Source organism: Watersipora subatra, chromosome 2 (genome assembly GCF_963576615.1).
Source record: "Watersipora subatra chromosome 2, tzWatSuba1.1, whole genome shotgun sequence".
Classification (NCBI taxonomy): Eukaryota; Metazoa; Bryozoa; class Gymnolaemata; order Cheilostomatida; family Watersiporidae; genus Watersipora; species Watersipora subatra.
Genome location: NC_088709.1, coordinates 17,454,830 through 17,475,190, shown reverse-complemented (window position 1 = coordinate 17,475,190; position 20,361 = coordinate 17,454,830). Strand labels below are relative to the sequence as shown.

The following is a 20,361-nucleotide window of genomic DNA, read 5'->3' as shown; positions in this document are numbered from 1 at the left end:
TTAACAGCTATGAATGATATATTGTGGTAATAATGGCTTAATAAAAATATATTCAACAGTTTGATGACCGAAATCAAATATGCTATAATAATGGACTACCACAGTTTGCGTATAAAGATTAATAGGATAGATAATTCAACACTTTCTACATGCAAGCAGTTGATACGCTTTCAATCTTGTTGGCAAATAATTCACTACTATCAGTAGATAAAATAATAAATATTTAGAAGAAAATAACAAGTCAAGTTATAGAAGCGGAGTCGGTTGAACAGCGGACATCAACTTCCTGCTGAATCAACAAGTTGGTATTGCGCTATGCAATCGAGGAGCCAGGATGGCGAAACAGAAGTGGCTGATGGTATCTTTATAGAATCATGTTTTGTACTCAGTATTATTGTTCCACATTTGGATAAACGACCTCCTTTCGGCGCATGGTAAGCACCAACACTGCTGCCTTCTCGTGGTAGCCTATTGAGCAGCTAAAAGTAAATTCACATTCATAAATGAAAGACCTTCAGTTTTTCATTAATCATGAGAAAATACCCGATCAGAATAATTGGCGAGCAGAAACAAATACATTTAGCAAAGATTGATAAACAACACAAATGAAATAATAATAAATAGCGATAGTGTTCATAGACACGCTATCTTAAGCATTGTTCAAGATACATAACATACTTCCTATTATGTATCTATGTATCTATGTAATAATGACCACATGAACCTATATTTGTTTACTAAAAATAAATCCCACAGTTATTCATCAGAAATCAAGTGCCCTTATACCGAGTTACTATAGCTTGCATACAGAGATTTCTAGAAAAGATACATTGATATTTTCTACATACAAGTAGAGAAAAACCAGTCTTCTTAACAGTGTGCGCCCATTTTGCTAACATTGGATTCATTGTAGGCGTTCCATCGAAGTGCAAAGACTCTAGACAATAATAACAACTAAGGGACTAAATACAGAAAGAGAAAAACTTTTATTTATTGTCTTGCCTTGGAATCTAGTCAATAACAAGCAGTGTTCATTCATAACATTCACGATATACTAGACATAAATACAAGCTTTGGAAAAGATAATAAAAATTGCCCTAAGCTTAATTAGACCACATTCACCAATCTTTGCTACAATGTTTACTATAATAAGAGTCGCGTCTGCCCATCCAAACGCTAAAAGCATAAGGAAAAAAAGATTGCACCGTACATGAGTCGAACACATAAATTTAAAGCCAAATGTGCACACTGGACCACTCGACCATCTTCCCACACCTATGAATAATTTTATGCCCAAGTATTACATACGACGATCTCTCGCAGCGCTCAGGGATTGCCAATGTACTAGTTAAAAAAATAAAAGGATTTAGTGAATTATGATTACGTCTTTACAGTTTGAATACAACGCTTATAGTCGAATACAAAAAATTAATTTAATAATTTTTCAACACGTGATGCAACGGTCGAGCAAATATATATTCAACAACAAATTACACTGTATATCATATCTCAATCATTGCCGTCGCACTTAGGAATTGCTAAGCCTGAAATAATACGGGTTTCTTTTTATTGACTAATGCTTATCAAATTCATTTAAGAAAAATTCAGTAATTTTCAATACTGCATTTGTTTTATTACTGTAATTATTTGTAGCAGCAATTAATGTCGTAGACTTTTGGACTATTGAATAAAGTAAACACATGACAGTATAAGCCTATGGACATGTTTGATGAAACCTATGAAAATTTTAAGATGTGTAACAGGCCCCACAAAGAAGTAAACTCGTATATTGAGGTTTGGGTGTATAACAGGTGTTTAATTACATTGAATCATAAACAGTTTAACTTTTTGATGAATCAGATGAAACCAATCAAATATCAACTTCTGGATGCACCAAATGTCAAATACCGTACGTAAATGAACTGACAGCAGTAGAACCAACCGAGTGGGTTCAAACAGGAAATATGTAGATTACAGGATGTATGATACGATAATGCGAAGAATTAGCATTGCTGGTATTTTCCATTCTCTGTCAACACATTAAAATGATTCAACAGCAAGAAATATGCAAGAATTGCATCAATAATGCATAGAATGCTTGCAATTAGGACAGTTGTTTACAGAAATGGCCATTACGCCGAATGACCAAACCGCTCTGCATATCTTGGTGATGACGGCTGCAATTAGCATATTGGTAATATTGAAAACATTTTACCATTAACATTTTACTACAGACCACGCTATAGCAAACCTATACAATAAACAGAACATTTCAATTTAAAAACAAATGAAGATAACGTATCATAAGTTTTGGTAATTTAAATAACAAAGTTTTAGTTGTACTACAATGAAATGTTGCTAGCAGTGTAAAAATTCCCCACTATAAACAGTTTGCTTGTAGAAGACTTCTGCTATACACTAACATTTCATAAAGAAATTATACACTGCAGACAATGACCTATTTGAAGTGTTTGCACTATGCCTGTATTGGGCACAATGACCTATTTATAGTGTTTACACTATATATTCTGTATTGCATACAATGACCTATTTATAGTGTTTACACTATATATTCTGTATTGCATGCAATGACCTATTTATAGTGTTTACATTATGAATCGCTTTTTGGATTTCGCTAACTTAAAGGAGCTGTTTATAGTAGTACAGCAAATATAAGGAACCAATAAAACATTTTTATGTAGAATAACATCGGTAAATTTCATTCTGTAGAAGTAAGATGATCTGTATTGTTTTACTGTGATGTAAAATAAGAGAAATAGAGATAAGATATCTTACTATGGGTATAACAAGCAGGGCCGTATCCTCCTATACTGCAGCTCCATGGCAGTACCATTTTTGAGGCTCAAAATCCCGGAATTTACGTCATTTTTGCTTGATTTTAATACTTTGGCAGGGGAAATGGCCAAAATGTCGTTTATCGGTTGCGTGGGGAAATGGCATTTACACTTTCGGTAGACGTTTATAAAGCTGCTGTCTAGTAACGTTAAACAAAGGATATGAATGCTAGTAAGTTTTAAATATCATCAACAAGATATTAGTCGATAAATTAAGATATGAAACGATTATCCGAAAGACGATGATGCTTTGTGCTAAAGAAATCGCGCCTCCTTGCAAAAGAATGAAAGCTGGAAATACTAGTCAACATCGGCTTGACTTTCAAAACGGTAAAATATAATATTATTTGCTCCTCCGATCGTAAGTGTTTTTGGTGTGATTAGAATAACAATAATTCAGATGATAGAAGTGATGTAAACCTTTTAGACTTTTATTATACTTGGAATATACAGAGAAAAATGATCGTTATGGTAGCTCACACGGCAACGTTATAGTGTTAGACTCTACCGAAAAGAGTGCTTCCAAGCATTTCATACAGAGACAATTGTACATGGTTGTATTTTTTGTAGTAGTAGATATGTAAATGAATGCTTATGCACAAAAGATTTTGTTCATAGAAATAAATTTAAGTTTGAGCTATGCATGTAACATGCATAGCACAAACTTAAATCTACTACTACTTGCTCAGTATTATAGACTATAGTATAAGTGCATTATTTTTGACATGGTGCTATATTAATTTTACTTTTTAACTTTACAATATTATTTAAGTAAATTATTTCATAAGAGACTACTCGTCTCCTACACCATTCAGCGTTGCACCCGGTGATAATTCTACCTCATGCTAGCTGTGGCCAACCCTTCAGCAGCTCTCATTCACATTATATTTCTAATAAGCGTTGTTAAAGACAATCTCAATAAACAGTTTGATATTTAGAAAACTGGATTATAATGTCAAATTTGCTGTTGCAACATGTACCCCATCAGGAGCCAAGTGTGCTAGATTTGCACCGGGGGACAACCCCCGGACCCCCCTCCCCCCACAGAGAGGGCGCTCGGTACCCCTCTTTGACTCTCCCTGCAGTACCATTTTCAAACAGGTGGATACTGCCCTGATAACAAGACTTGGTAATAATTTCTAGCATTTTTATAGATTCGCAGAAAAATAATTATGTATCAAAGGTTCTGGGAGCCATGTTCAAGAAAAACAACCTCTTACCATCTTGTTACTAAGCCACCTTTCAACTGGCTAAATCTTTACTACAATGAGAGCCGTGTCCGTCCATTTGTTAGCCACGCTTAGAGATTAGTAAAAAATAATGTTTTTAATAGGATTCAAATTTATGACTTGCCGATGACCGCCTTGCCTTATATCGGAATACTTGTACAGTTAGTTATTACACCTGAGGATATCTAATGGTACAGTAGACTGTTAGTGTACTAGTGTACATACATATTTGGCCGCAGCTCTAAAAACAACTAGGGTCTTGGTGGGTCCTTTGATGGCGTATAAAAAGAATGGCACACTGTTGATAAATGCGAGTTCGAGTTCTTAATTGCTTCAACTAATCGTGGTCTATTTTCAAGAAAAATATTTAATGCTCGCAGTATGCGCAGAACATTTCAGTAGTACATTTGAGCTTACACCTACAATGTTTAGTAAAACTAGCGAAAGATTTGACCTTGACCGACCAACTTAACCCGCACATCACTTTACGGAAGTCTGCACTCTTCAAAAAAGTAATATTACTAGAAATGATCAATGATGATGCAAGTGGAAGCAGTTCTTTATCTAACTCAATAATGATATACCCTTAACAGCAAAGTCTTTGTACGATTGTTCTATATGTAGAATATGAATGCTGTTAATCTAGTGGTTAGTTGCTATAGACAACTTGACTCACTTTTTATTATAAACAGCATGGCTGAGACTGATTTCAAGTAAACTCATGCTTTAAATGGCTTGAAATTTGATTCTTCATAAAAAATGCCTTAGAAAAAAAGATTGCTTTTACCATTCACCATGTTAACAACAAGGTGTTAACAAATTGTTAACAACCAGGTGTTAACAGATTGTTAGCAACATGGTGTTAACAGATTGTTAAAAACAAGTTGTGAACAGATTGTTAACAAGGTGTTAACAGATTGTTAACAAGGTGTTAACAGATTGTTAGCAACATGGTGTTAACAGATTGTTAACAACATGGTGTTAAAAGATTGTTAACAATATGGTATTAACAGACTGTTTCACCTGACCATGACTAGAGAAAACATTTACGTAGAGCAAAAATATGACTTAGCATGCGCTATTTACACCCTACTAGGATAACATTTTGTATGGAACAGAGTCCAACACAGGATAACAATAGCGCAGGACGTCATGAGGTACTAATTCAACAATATACGGAGCAGAGATGTTGACACTCATGAGCACGGAAAGACAATGACGGAACAATAATCCTCGGACAATCACAGTGTGATCAAGCACCGCATGCAAAAAGGGTGTTTCTAAAGTTGATACCACAAATTCCAGATACTCGTCACATAACTCATAGCTCTGTCTTACCACGCAGACTGCTCAGGAGTGGCCAGAACATAAATCTCAAACATAAATCTAGAATGATCCAGCCAACTAGTATATAGGACAGGTGTTGCCCATATAATTAGTAATAAAATAGGAAAAAGAGATATGGACAAGATAACTACACTTGTTAAAGCTAGGCACCAAGTCTAAAATGAGTTTGTCATTGTAAGACTCGTAGCTTGTGAGTCGGTATACTTTAGGCTGATTTCTGTGCACAAATGAAAGGTGGGTAGTGTTGCTACTAGCACAAGTTGTTACACGATGTGCAGCCATCAACCTCCTCAAATTGTTAAAGCTGAACGCTAAGTCTGAAATGAGTATGCCAAAGTGTTGCCTAAGTATTTACAAATAGGAAATATAATTAGTTAGGCTATAGTAGTAGGTTTGTACTGAGTTACTACATTCCTAATTACTACATTCTATAATAAAAGCCGTTGATCGTGAGGCTAAAAGTAAGCTAGGCATACAACATCGTCAATAACTTGAGACATGTTATATATGTTATATATGTACATGAATAAAATAGCCCATTAGGAAAAGGATATTTTCTCTGTAGGTTAATCCCAAAAAGCTGACTTATACTCAAAAAGGCAGCGGTGTGATAAACATTTTTTTCAATTATAGGATGCTAAGGAGGATCTAGCTGGTAGCTCTCATAGAGCGTTCCAACATTGATTGTCCCCGGAGCGCTACCTAACAACCAGAAATGACAAGTGATGCAGCCAAGAGTCTTTACATGCTGTTACATCTCGACGTTAACTCTAGATCATCCTAATACAAATCTTATGTATTAGCATTTAAACACCTCACAGGGTTTATAGACAAATGTTTATAAAATATGTAATTACGCTTTTACCTTAGCTCCACCCACTTTTATTAGCTGGCACAGCTGATCCCTTGGTGGGGATGGAGGCTTAAAATCACCAGCGAGGTAGAACTCACAGCCACTCAGCAAGGCAGGCTCCTACAGAGGTTCAACCATGTCATTGAAGGTTAAATGGTTGCTTGGTCAATAACATATCGGGCAAGCTGCTAAACATTAATATACTTACACCTCTGGTGAAAGCCTCTCTCGATCTACTGGACGCTGCTGACTTTGGTGCGGTGGAACTACCTCTCACCTCGAATATGCTTTCTGGCACACGATTGGTTTCTTCCAGGCACAAAGTAACCCCTGAAAAACAAACCACACCAGAGTCATTAGAAACGCTCCATCATTACCATGCATGCATTGGTAGATATAATGTGGCAAAATATTAGAAAAAAAACTCTATATATCAAGCACTTTGAATCTAATAAAAACAGCCTAGTATGACGAGTGACACCCAACAGAATCCCGAGTTTTCTCAAATAAAGCACAGTGGATATATCATTATAAGGACTCACATTCTATGCTGAGGATCCACTTGCCCTCAAGCAAGGCCAGCATATATTTAAGTGTCCTTGGACAGCACAGGTCCCCATCAACCGATGTAATCACATGTGTAACTATAAAGATATAAAGTCAGAGAGTGCAGTTAACAGTAATGGTTAATGGTAAGACTAACATCTGCCTTTTGACAAACAGAGAAAACGAGCAGGTTGAGAATCACCGTGGTTCCATGTCTCGGATTAGGAGTTATGCACACACATATCAAAATAAGAACGACTGAAGTGTGGAAAATATTTAAAATGGAACAGCTTGCACAACATTTTTTGTGCTTTATTTGCAAGTGCTAATTCCATTTTTTGCCAGTATGAAACATTCGGTAAAAATTTGCGAGTAACTAAACTCACTTGACTCGCAGATTTTTAAGGTTTTCATCTTGCGGATATCGCAAACTTGCGGAGTAACCATGTCATGGAAACATAGTGAAAGAGTAAATAACTACTGTAGTATCTTTGAATAAAAAAACTTGCTGAGTTTTATTGAGATGTTAGCTAGGGCCGATGACAATCGACTGCTTTTTATCAAAACAGGAATAAAGGGTTACTAATTATATGGAACAAGGATACCATTTACTTTGTCCAGTTTCAGAAGCAAATAATGCTTGAGAATAGTCTGTGCGAGCTACAAAATTACTGTTAGTGTATTGGTCACTTAATGCAAAAACTACTAAATCATTGGTTAACAACTAATTAGGTCGAGAATAGTTGGCAATGAGATTACCAAAGAGCTTTATTATCGTCTGATAGAATGACAGGTGAAAACCATGACCAGTAGAAAACAATAGCAGAAGCAATAGCTAAGAAATATCTAATCCGACCATAGGAAGTCCTTTAACTGACAAAGAAGCCGACCGCAAAGGGCTCTGAAAGTAATTGGGGTATGCTGCAGCTATGGACATAACTGTTAAGCTCTGTTCAAACTAGCCGATTTCAAGCTGATTCTCCCGCTGACCAAGAATCGCATCATGTGAACCATGGGCTAGCCTGGTCCCGCACTCAAGGATTTCCACCACACCCACCAACCCCAACACACACACACAAAACACACAACACAAAAAACAGGGTAGACTCACTAATCGCGGTCTTCTGCATGAATATTTAAAAATACCAACAGATGTCAATTCTATCGGCCAAACGCAACCTACTAATGGATGAGCAACCTATTAATGTATCTGAATACCTCATATAAAATAGGCCAACCAAGTTACATAATGGTTAATACCCATTTTTTCTCTGGAAATATACCTGCCCGCGATTTTTGGCCAAGAATAACCAGGGCTCATCATACGCCAAAACGTCTCTCACGGGTTCTGGAGGTAACCATGAGCTGATGCCATTAAAAGTTGACTTGCAACAAAATTCACATTACAGTTATTTGGTATCAAAAGATTTACCATGTCTTACTCTGCTGTGTTGAAGGTGCAAAAGATGTGGAAATGTGATTACAAGCTCTCAAAAGCTCAAAAACAAACAGTTAATCACAGCCATCACGAAAACGCCGTAGATTGGATTCAGCAGGGCCGAATACCATTGCAAGTAGAAAATGCACAACAATGAGTTATGTCCACTGAATGTGCTATGACACTAGGAAGAAGGGCACTGTAGTACAGTTATATGAAGACAAACTCAGTTGACAGACAAATGGGTTTATGAAATTTTCCTTGCCAATTATATTTCCATTATAATTTTACATAATTCTTTGGTCTACGTGCGAAAGAGACGCAACACATTCTACTTGAAAATCTAAAAATATAGAAACATTAGTACATGTCCGGCCAAACTGTCTACAATAGATGCACATAATTTGCATACAAATGAGCAATATCGTTGGATTATGTCCATGTAACCTCTTTAAATATTGAGGATGTGTGCCAGTAACTACTTTTACTGAACACGTAACAGATGTCTCTCTGTATGAATGATCCAGTTGAATAGGAACTAGAGCGTGCAGCAAGGACAATAGTTATCATAAAAGAGACTGATTTATATTGCAGTACAATCGATGTGTAATGTGTATAAGTCTTGCATGCACTATATGATTTAATACACTCAAACAACCTGTACTAGCGATACTCCGCTCTTGGAGTTGCATTGGTCTAACTCTGATACCGGACCTCCACAGAGAAGATGTTTATAATGCCTTAGTTGCTGCGCAGGCGATGCTAAGTCTTGTTACGGATGATGCAAGGACAGGCCACACTTGAGAGATGCAAAAGAATTTCGCATTTTAGAGCTTCTAGCTAATTCCAGAACTCAACGGTATGATTTTTGAGAAGACGATAACAACAGCAGAACATTTGTGCCTCATAAATAACAAGCAGAAATCCTGATAAGAACTTGTTCTGTGGTATTTGTCAATTTTCTCATCTTACAGTCGAACATCGACAAATTTAATCAAACATTCAGTGTTTTAAATCATGGTTTTGGCTAAAACTATTTGACAATTTATATAAAAACAATAAAAATATATGCTAACAAAACGCTAAGAAAAAATAGTATATTAAAACGACAAGATGCTTGAACTTTATAAAGCTGACTCTAAAACTAATCATTTAGTTGTCTAAACATTTGGACAGCAGAGAAATCTATAGCAACTCCATCATATTCGGATGGTTTGTGAACATTGACTGATAGATGGTGTAATAAGTGGTGTGAGAGTTGACTCATACAACACTGTAGACTACATGCAACACTGTAGACTACATGCAACACAGTGTACCACAAACAACACAGTATACTACACACAACACTGTAAACTACACACAACACTGTATACAACACACAACACAGTATACTACATGCAACACATTAGACCACCCAGAACACTGTAGGCTACACACAACACTGTAGATCACATGCAATACAGTGGACTACATGCAATGCTGTAAACTACACAACACAGTAAACTATACACAACACTGTAAACTACATGCCACACAGTGGATCACATACAGCAATGTAGTTTAGATAAAACACTGTAGATAGTCGATTTATTCATTGTTTTTAATTGTAACTCTAATGCAGTAAATGCTCTTACAACGTAAATGACTTAATCCAGGAAAATTTACTTGATAGGTATTTTGCATTTAATCAGTAAAATAAAATGCGTGTAAATAGCGTAATCTGTTACAAGAGATTCTCAAACTCATCCCTTTGGCCCTTCAATGAGAAAAAAAGACTTAACTTTTTAATTTAATGACTGTTCAGTAACTGTGGTATTATTGGTTCATACCAACAGCTTTTCTCCTTTCTTTTTTAACTTTTAGTCGTTTTAGTATCCATGATTACGGTAATTTTACGATGAGCTAATGGGAGTGCACACACTTGCCAATGTCAACTTAAATTGATTTTTTCACCTTTTTCTAGACAACAAAGTCTATGCTACAAAAACTAAAAATACTGCATCCATCTAAAATAAAATAGAGCAAAAACATATTTACTATAATACAAGCTCTGTATGTCTATCCGTCTACCCATTGCCAGTGTTCGAGGTGAGAATAAAACACCGCTTTCAACGAGACTCCAAGTCGTGACATTCAGTTTTGTGGACCAACATTCTGACGCTTACACCAATCCGGGACCACCTTTACGTATTTCTGAATACTTGTGTGGCTACTCTGTGCCTTATCGACACACCTGACTCTTTCTGAAGGCACACTAGACTACCAGGGTACTAGTATATAATAGAGGTAACCCAATACATCATTTTCTCTTCCAAGTGCACCCAAGAAAGAAAACGATACTTTCAAGTATATGTGACTCATTCAATTTGAATTTGAAAATTTGCACCGACTAGACACTTTACATTATAAGGAATTTCTTACGTGATATGCAGCAAAAACTTTCCATGAATTATTTATGTCATGTAAAATTTATATTATAGGAGTGCCTACTGACTATTTAGAACTTTGTGTTTTTATCGAAATAGAACCTACTGCTTTTAGTTGTAATGCTACGACAATTTTAGAATATTTGCTATTAATTAAAAGAGAACATCTGCAAAACTGTTAGTGTATCACAACAATTTGGAGAGAAAAAGTGATGATTTTGACTATGAACAACAAGCAGGAGAAATATAGTTCATTAAAATTTATATTTGGGTGGGAGTGTAAATGAATCCGTGGATTTTTTTGCTTGTTGATTACCTGCTGCATTGTTTTGTAGGGTTTAAAGAATTGTTGTGTTCAGACGGGTGAGCCACGAAAATTTGTTTTGGTGTGTCGTGGGTTTGGCTGGCTGCCAAATTGGTTTGCCGAAGAGAGATCCATGGTGACTGATCATGTGTTTTGACACTTAATATTTTTGGTAGAATTCACCATGCAAGCTTGGCGCCTTTTCAACTCGAGTGGGAATATGATTGATAAAAACTATTTTGGTGATCAAACTTCTAGGCATCACATCACAGGTGTTATTTGATTTCACTGGATCTTCAACTTAATAAGCTCGAGGTGATTTTAAAGACAACAAAAAGTTTGTGTCAGTAAAGTTCCATATAATCATTACTTTTGTTGCAATAAAAATAAATATTGTAAGTCTGTCAATCCGATTTTAGATTTCAGCAACAATAGCAAGTCATCCCTAAATGGATGATTTTATTCCATCCTTAGACAGTAGTAAACTTTCAACCTAGTAAGAAACTGCTATAGCAAGAAACTGCTATAGCAAGAAACTGCTATAGCAAGAAACTGCTATAGCAAGAGACTGCTATAGCAAGAAACTGCTATAGCAAGAGACTGCTATAGCAAAAAACTGCTATAGCAAGAAACTGCTATAGCAAGAAACTGCTATAGTGGTGGTGCTGAAACAATTTCAATATTTCAAGTATTTCCAGAGTGAGACAAGTCACTGAGAAGTCTTAAATACAGATTAATTTTTAAACCTGAATTATATCTATTAATTTCTGATAATCAATTCTAGAGATGAGTGCAGGGAATAGACCAAATTAAAGTTCATATCTGGACTGTCGCAATGGCCATAAAAAAGTATCTTTACTGACAAAATCTGAATAACTACAGAAACACAAATGATTTTCAACTTGTAAAAATGTTACTTGGTAAGGAAAAATGACAAGAATTTATACAGCACAGCAAGAAAGACTTGACATTTGATCTTATCACCAGTTTTTTAAAATACATATTCACAGGGCTTCAAAATGTCAAAAAAGAATTTACAATGTTATGAAAATTATGCTATTTCTGTCAGAATAGCAAATACATTGATCTCAGATAAGCACTAACGCGTAAAGGTGTCACTTTGAGTGCGTGCATTGGATTTAAAATATAACAAATTACAAATTCCTTGATGATGGATTAGAAAAGACCTTGAACCTTGAACTCGTACCAGCGATAGATCAACTATCTCTTTGATCACCCTTGTTAAAGTACTTCTGGTGACAACGCCTCGAAAAGAGGGACGTGTCCTAGGGCGTTGCTTGACACATGTGATAGGATAGGAATAGAATTGTAGCCACAGGCCAGATGAAGGAGAGAAAAAAGGAGATACAACATTAGGAGGGTATAACAGTTCTCAACTAGAAAAATAGAACCTGATAAGACAAAACAGGTGCAGATTTAAGAAGTTTTGACAGTTTCCAAATATAGATACAGAACTTGACACAGCAAGGCAGGTGCTACATTAAGAGGTTGTGGGTGTGTCAGTTTGCAACATGAAAAGTATGCTTGCTGATTGCTTTTACTTGATGTCCATGAGTTTATCTGATGTAACAGAAAGGCTAGTCTTGTAGATTTAACATAAAGTTGAATAAACAAACGCTGCTGGTTGAGGTCAACTAGATCATAAAGCGACTACCAACAGCCAATACTTCACGATGAGGCGATTTAATTGTTTTGGGCCGATTTTTAAGGTAGATGACTTGAAAATCGCCATTATTTGAAGAGATATCACCAATCCTATAAACGTTATAATCTTGTAATGGTGATTTATCTCACGTCTGACGATCTTTAGACTGAGTGATACTGAAACTAAACACACAGGCCTTCTAGTCTTATAATAAACTCATTCTCTGGCTATTCATGAAATAAATGATTTAAACTATCAAAAACACAGGACAGTTTCTTTTCAAGTTGAAATATACAAAAAATATCAGCAAAAATTTACAGGTTTTCACAGAATAAATCATAAAGCTCTAGCAACAGCTCTAATGCTTTACAGAGTAGCAACTTCTACACCTTTCTTAACTAACTAACCTTTCTTAATTAACGCCTTCTTTGCTCAATGGTTGGCTTAAATTCTGTGAATATGAAGTTTCCACCATTGTTCAAACAATACTTGAGGCCAACTAGAAGGAACTGGTTAGAAAAATAAACAAAGCATGGGCCACTGGTAAATTTTAAATGAACCAAGTAAATGATATAGAGCTACTCTTAACGCGAAGACTAGACAATGTACAATAGATTGTTTTCCTTCGCGGAAAATTAGAATCATTTTAGCATTTTTTCTTTCAGCATTCTGAACATGATTATAAATAAAAATATATGTGGCCAACAAAACTATCTTCTCAACAAAAGATCATTGATAGGCATCAACTTTTTTTTCTACATACAGTAGGTACATACACTCCGACATGTGCCAGATGGCTGGCTGGTACCGTGAGCGTGCCAGAGAAATTCTCATCTTACATGGCATGCGTAGAAGGACATGCGTAGAAGGGCATGCCATTTCATCACGACAATAGTCAATTATTACTAGACAGGACTGAGAAGGACAAATATGTGAGCAAATAATGAAGGAAGACGAACTCCACCCACCCGCAGACGAGTAATTGGGTACAACATCCGCGTCAAGAATTTTGGCACAGTTTTCGACACACTTTTTCTGTTCCTTAGAGAGTGAGGTGTGAGTGAAGACCAGCTTTTCACCAATCTGATGGATATAAATAAGTCAGGCTAAATTGAAAGTCGGAAAGCTGACTTGGTAGGGGTTTGTACAGAGATTCACCAGAGCAAAGAAGATTGAATTCCCCCCACACATTAGTTCTATAGGACTTAGCTACATATATTGCACGAAATTCTGACATGTCTATAGATAGAAAGGAATGAGCAGTAACAGCAAACAGTGCCACATGGACTGTAGTTGAGCTTCTACATACAAATATAATTCCTTGCAGGAGCTACTTCATATGTTGGATCATATTGTCATAAAAATACATTAATTCGTTCTACAGCCCAAAGCCTATATTTCTAATAAATGATGCACATATAACGCAATAAAAAACAAAAACGCTATATAGGAGAAAGGCAAACAACTAAATCAACAAGATAAGAATCAATGAAAAGAGATTGTCATTGTCACTTCAATTAAGACGCATAGCTAACAGATGCGTAGTCTTGGTGAATACGCGATGCGCAGGTAAATGTGAGGATGTACACAAAGCGGCTCGACTTGAGACCAGCTAATCTTTAAACCATAGTTATTATATTTTATTATCATCTTCAACCTCTACGTGTACGCTTCATATCCATAGCCTCTACGTGTACGCTTCATATCCATAGCCTCTACGTGTACACTTCATATCCATAGCCTCTACGTGTACACTTCATATCCATAGCCTCTACGTGTACACTTCATATCCATAGCCTCTACGTGTACACTTCATATCCATAGCCTCTACGTGTACACTTCATATCCATAGCCTCTACGTGTACACTTCATATCCATAGCCTCTACGTGTACACTTCATATCCATAGCCTCTACGTGTACACTTCAACCTCTACATACCCACTTCAAACTTTCTTCTTTTTGCATCATTGTTCACATTTGAAAAAACTTTCAGCTTTGTGCTGGAAAAAACTTCATATGTAAAGTCAAATACTGTAACTGCTCTGTAACTGCTGTAATACTCTAATTGAACGCCACCCTTTAATTGAACTCTACCTCCATTTGACCGCCTCTTTGTCTATCTTTGATCGTTACGAGCCCATAATAACAAGTGAGCAGTACAAGTGTCCACAAAATCGTACTAAATCATACAATTATGTGATCCAACTTCAAAGCTTTTCAGTTTTTTCGTTAAACTTTGAAAGCAACACAATAGAAATAATTAATAACTGTATTAGGCTAATAGTAGTTTCTTTTTCAACGCGATCATGATACTTCGACGTATGCGAAAAACAGTTTACATTTATGATGGTATATGAGCTAGTTTCAGGCTACAAGTTGTGCTTCGTGATGTCGCTAAAAGTTTATTACTATTTGTGCAAGACGCAACTCGTAAAAGATTCGCTTGCCCAGAAAAATGGTTTAAACACTAATATTGACTAGTCTAGCAGTGCAGAAGAAAAGTTGACGTCATAAGACATTGTGTAAGGTATTGAACAGCCAGAAGATGAAATCGCTCCAAACAGAAAACAACAATCAGAACGCAACTGGCAAATATTTTTGTTTCAAATATGTTAATTTTCGTTTCTGCATGTATTATAACTTATAGGCTAAGTGTGGTTTGTTTATGTCACTTGTTCTTGAATATATGTATATTTGTAGCATTGGATGGATTATCATTATATAACTTATAAATTTGCAAATTTATAGCATATTATTTGATAGCGTCATTGCGGTTATATAAAGGTGACGATGGATCGACGGTCATAACTTCTCTTCTATTGCACACGAAAAGGCAGTTTTGGCTGCAAATTGTAAATATTGTATTACGTGTTATTATTACTATGTATTATTATTGCAATACTGTATTACATGCTGGACAATTTGTACGCCAAGGCACTAATACATAGAAGTTCAACTGCACGTTGTGGCTGTATCTCAGTTTCACTCTGATGTGAATGACTGGAATATACATCAGTAGTTATTCATATTACTTTAACCATAGAACAGCTTTCATAACAAAGTGATATATACTACTGTAAAGTCCCAGCACTAAATACTAGTAGCTTGTTGAGATGCTGACATTACCACAACACCATAAGCCAGGATGGAATCAGTAATAGTAATTGACTAAAAAATCCAAAAGTCGGACTACAATCCACATCTTGATCACATAGTGAGGCGCTGCCTATTCGTTTTCATCGCTGAACCTCCTACGAGTGACGAGGGCAACCTCACATCTCTCGATTAAATGAAACAAGACTCAAAACAATGAAAAACACACATACTTAGAATATAAAAGCAATATGTTATTGGAAGGTCATTCTAGAAAGAGCCTAACGTTTTCATACAGCAACAACATATAAAAGACAACTCGCTTTATGGTTGATAAATTTTTTCCTACAATTTTTTCTTTATAATCTGATTTAAACGTGGTTACATACGAGTGAAATGGGCAGATCATTTTTAGGATCGATGCAATATTTATTATTTTTATAAATTATTATTTTATTATTTATTTAACAATATTTATTTAACAATATTTATTTTAGCTATGTAGGAGATGAGAAACTGGATTCATACAGCTAAGTTGTAGCATATGCATTCGTAGCACAGAATTCTTAATGTTTTTCGAGAGTTAGATAACCAGTATTCACGATTAATTCTTGCGCCACCGCGACCAACAGCTCGCACCTCTTAGGAGTGTGAGCACTCATAGTCGGGAAGCTCTGACATCGCCATTGTTTGCAGCGAGCTAGTCTTATTTAGAAAGCTAGAGTGGATGAAGTCATGGATACAACAGTGAAATGACGCAGTAACATTTGTTTCTAAAGTCGTTGCAATGGCTTCCACCCTGCATCACCGTTGCCGAGATCACCCTAAAGAGTATGCTAGACACTAGTTATTCAACTGCACGACTTGCTCTGGATGATATTTACATCACCATAAGCCAGCGTCTGTGAGAGTCTATACGACTCTGTAAACGGCGTCATTTACCGAGCCCCATAAATCATACTTTGCCGACAGATTTCCCCTACTTACTAAGGGTAATGCACAACATATTGCTCCTTCATTCTGCAACACTCTGAGATCAAAGGAGAGGGCTGTTAGTTTGCCAGAACAAGCTGAAAGCCGACAACAGAAAGAGTATCACAAGAGTGCTTACCTGAGTGTTGCGTGTTGGCCTGCCAAACTCCTTAATGATTGGTGCTTTTATCAAACCCCTCGGAGAGGTCGTTGAATTCTTAGCAACCTTGTTCGTGTTTTTCTCGTCATTAGAAAATTTCTGTATGAATATGAATCAATTTTAGAACAACTGCTTGAAATACGGTAACAAAATAGGCATGCGAAAGATCAAACATGTTTTATCATGTTAAAGAAACAATAAGTATGTCAATATACAAATGAAACAAGGTAATTGAGCGATGTGAATAAGAGATAAACAGAACATGTGAAAAAGACCAAAAGATACATGGGGAGACAACATGAAGGGCGAGAAAAAAGTGTATAATTTGGATACTTTTGCTTCTTGTGTGAAAAAAAGGTCATTAGAGGTTATCAAAGGTCATATTTTGTAAAGATGAAAAACAATGCATACAAAAAAGGCAATCGATGAGCAACTCGGACCTCAAGAGCGATACACACTGATGCAAAGACAGCAAGAGGACACAACTCATTCAACTACAAACTCATTGACATAATCTGATGCTTCAAATACAACTTGTAATTAGCAATGACACGCTTAAAACCGGCAACTTTCTAAATGAAAATATTTTTTATGAACGAGTGCGTTGCTCTTGCTTGTACACTGGAAGGACTGCGGTTTACTTAATTTGGAGAAATTTACAGCAAAGTGAAACTAGACACTAACGAGACAGACAATAAATAATGTACGGTGATGGATGATGGTGGTCATTGGTGACAGGTGAGACTGTAAGATGAAGATGCAATATGAGCACTGCGGAAGCTATATATGCGGGAGTAATAACTTTTACATATTTTAATTTATGCTAAAACCAATTTCCAGGTTTGCCTTGCACTCAATCCGCCCTTAACACGACGCTGTTTTAAATGCAGCAAACTGAGCAGCTCAGCTGATGCCTACACAAAATTCCTATGGCAAAAAAATTAGTAAAGTCTGACTGTTTTCATTTTTCTAGATCAGCTAATGCGAGAATTTGTATGATTTCATTTCCAATATTTCAAACATTTTAGCACAAAATCTAAGTAATATTAAACTTTCCAGAATGTCAAGCTATTGCAATAATGATATATTATTGCTCGTACTGTTAGACAGCAGCATCATGCACTAGACCTAACTTACTTAACAGTATGTTCCTGGGAAAGGTTGGTGCGATAAAAATTCATCCACAAATATTTGTGTGTGTTATATTTCATCAATTAGTAAAAATATATCATAAAACAAAAGATAAATATAATTGCAATATTGATTAAATGAAAGAAAATCATAATTCTTACATAACAAAGTATGATGAGACCCGCATGCACAGTAGCACTGCGACTAATCAAGGAACTGGGCCAACAGAAGTTGGCATAATTCAACAATGAAGACAACATTCACCATGTCATCAAAACTACAAAAGTAGACTGATTTTGATTAGTTTAAGTTTAACAAGTTAATGTTAAACTTTAACTTAAATTAAAATTATAGTTTAACAAGGCTCTTGAAATCTCTTCTAAAACTACCAAAGGTTGAAATTTCATGTAAAACTATTGAGAGAGCATTCCATTGTGATGGAACTCTATATTATTTGTCATTTGAACGGAAGCAGTATAAAATATTGGTAATGGTAGATCGGTTTTCAAAAATCTTGTATCGAGACTATTTTTTCACTGTACAGACGCTCCCAAACTTAAGAATGAGATGAGTTTCGGATGGTCGTTCATTAATCAAATTTGTTCGTAAGTTGTCTCAGACTATAACTTGTGCAGTGCGCATAAGCTGAAAGTTTATCATCATTCTTGTGAAAAGCTTGTCAAATAGCAAAGCATGAAAATTTTGCTCTGCTAAAAAAATTGTTTAGACACTAATATTGACTAGTTCAGCAGCGCAGCAAAACTAGTGCGGCAAAATATTCGAGGCCGGCAGACACTTTGGAAGGTATTGAACAGAAGATAAAATCGTTCCAAACAAAAGCAACAGGCCGATCAAATGATGCAAGTATTGCTGCAAAAACTAGCTTTTTTGTGCAATAGAACAGGAGTTACGAGCGTCGATCCATTGTAAGCCAAGTTCAGATTACCGCAGCGATGCTATTAAATAATATGCTATAAATCTAGAAAGTTAGAAGTTTTATATTAATAATAATCTATCAAATGCTAAAAAAAGTAAAACCTCGAATTGAATGCCATGGCGCTGTATTTTTCAACACTTCCTCCATAGTAGCGGTCAATTGGAGGCGGCGTTCAAATAGAGACTGGCGGTGTATTTTTCAAATGGCTTGTCAGAATTTTTGGAAGATAAATTTAGCCCTATTACGGGCCAAGCGAATGTTACGTATTTTTGGCCTCTTTTTCTGGTGGAGCGATAAACTTTTTGGATGCAATAAATCTGCTAACTTACCTTAACTTGCCAAAGATCTCTTATTAAATATGCGTTGAGAAACCGAAAAATTTCTTTACCAGTTGATATCTATTGCTTGCAATTGACCTGCGTTAATATTATAGCCTGTGTCCTTCTTTACAATTTGTTGGCACTTTCGATTTTCAATTCATTCTAAGTTTGAAGACATATTTTTATTGTATATTTACCAATGTTACAAAAAGCCCATTGCACTTATTGATATGTTTGCTACAGTTTGCAGCCAAAACTAGCTTTTTACGTGCAATAGAAGAGGAGTTACGAGCGTCGATCAATTGTATGATCAGATTACCACAATGATGCATTCGAATAATATGCTATAAATTTGCAAATTTATATAATGATAATCTACCAAATGCTACAAATGTATATTCATGAAAAAGTGACATAAATTACATGATCATTAAAGGAATTATATAATAGAATTTTGCTCAAACTAAGTAATTAGAGCAAAATTGACCAGCTGCATAGCGAAAAACTATTTTTAAGGGAGATAAGTTGTTTTAGCAGCAGAGGGCAGACTTATATTAGATGCAGAAACAAAAATTATCGTTTTTAGAACAGAGATATTTCCATCGTTTGCTCGGATAACTGCGTTCTGATTGTTGCTTTCAATGCAATGAACATCTTTTAGTTGTCCAATACTTTCCACAATGTCTTCTGACCTCAACTCTTCTTCTGCACTGCTGCACTAGTCGATATTAGCGTCTAAACAATTTTTTGGCAGAGCAAAACGTTCATGCGTTGCAATTAGCACAAGATGCAACACGTAAAAGTTTTGCTCGCTAAACGTAACTATTGGCCCAAAGCTTGCAAACCGTTTTTTATATATGTATGTCGAAGTATTAGGATCGCATTAAACGAGGAACTACTATTAGTCTGGGCGATTTATTGGTTATTTCTATGGTGCTGCTTTCAAAGTTCATTTACCATTGTAAATTAAAAACGTTTTTTTTTATATATATGTAGACTACTTCAAAGTATCAAGACTGCGTAAAACAAGGAACCACTATTACCCGAGACTGTTATTGATCATTTCTATGGTGTTACTTT

General features: G+C 35.8%; 1 protein-coding gene across 2 annotated transcripts in view; it reads right to left on the bottom strand.

Annotated features, from left to right (window-relative positions):
- Nucleotides 1-20,361, bottom strand: part of LOC137387428 (serine-rich adhesin for platelets-like) — a 37,758-nt gene continuing 17,397 nt past the window's right edge. The window contains exons 7-12 of one of the 2 annotated variants that reach the window (XM_068073852.1): nt 16,873-16,992; nt 13,636-13,750; nt 6,827-6,928; nt 6,493-6,614; nt 6,297-6,404; nt 1-479 (exon numbers count right to left, since the gene is read on the bottom strand). In XM_068073852.1, coding sequence (XP_067929953.1) covers nt 279-479; nt 6,297-6,404; nt 6,493-6,614; nt 6,827-6,928; nt 13,636-13,750; nt 16,873-16,992 — 768 coding nt within the window. In that variant the 3' untranslated portion in view covers nt 1-278. Of the gene's footprint in view, nt 480-6,296; nt 6,405-6,492; nt 6,615-6,826; nt 6,929-13,635; nt 13,751-16,872; nt 16,993-20,361 lie in introns of those variants that run through there. The other variant, XR_010977907.1, reaches the window with a different exon arrangement.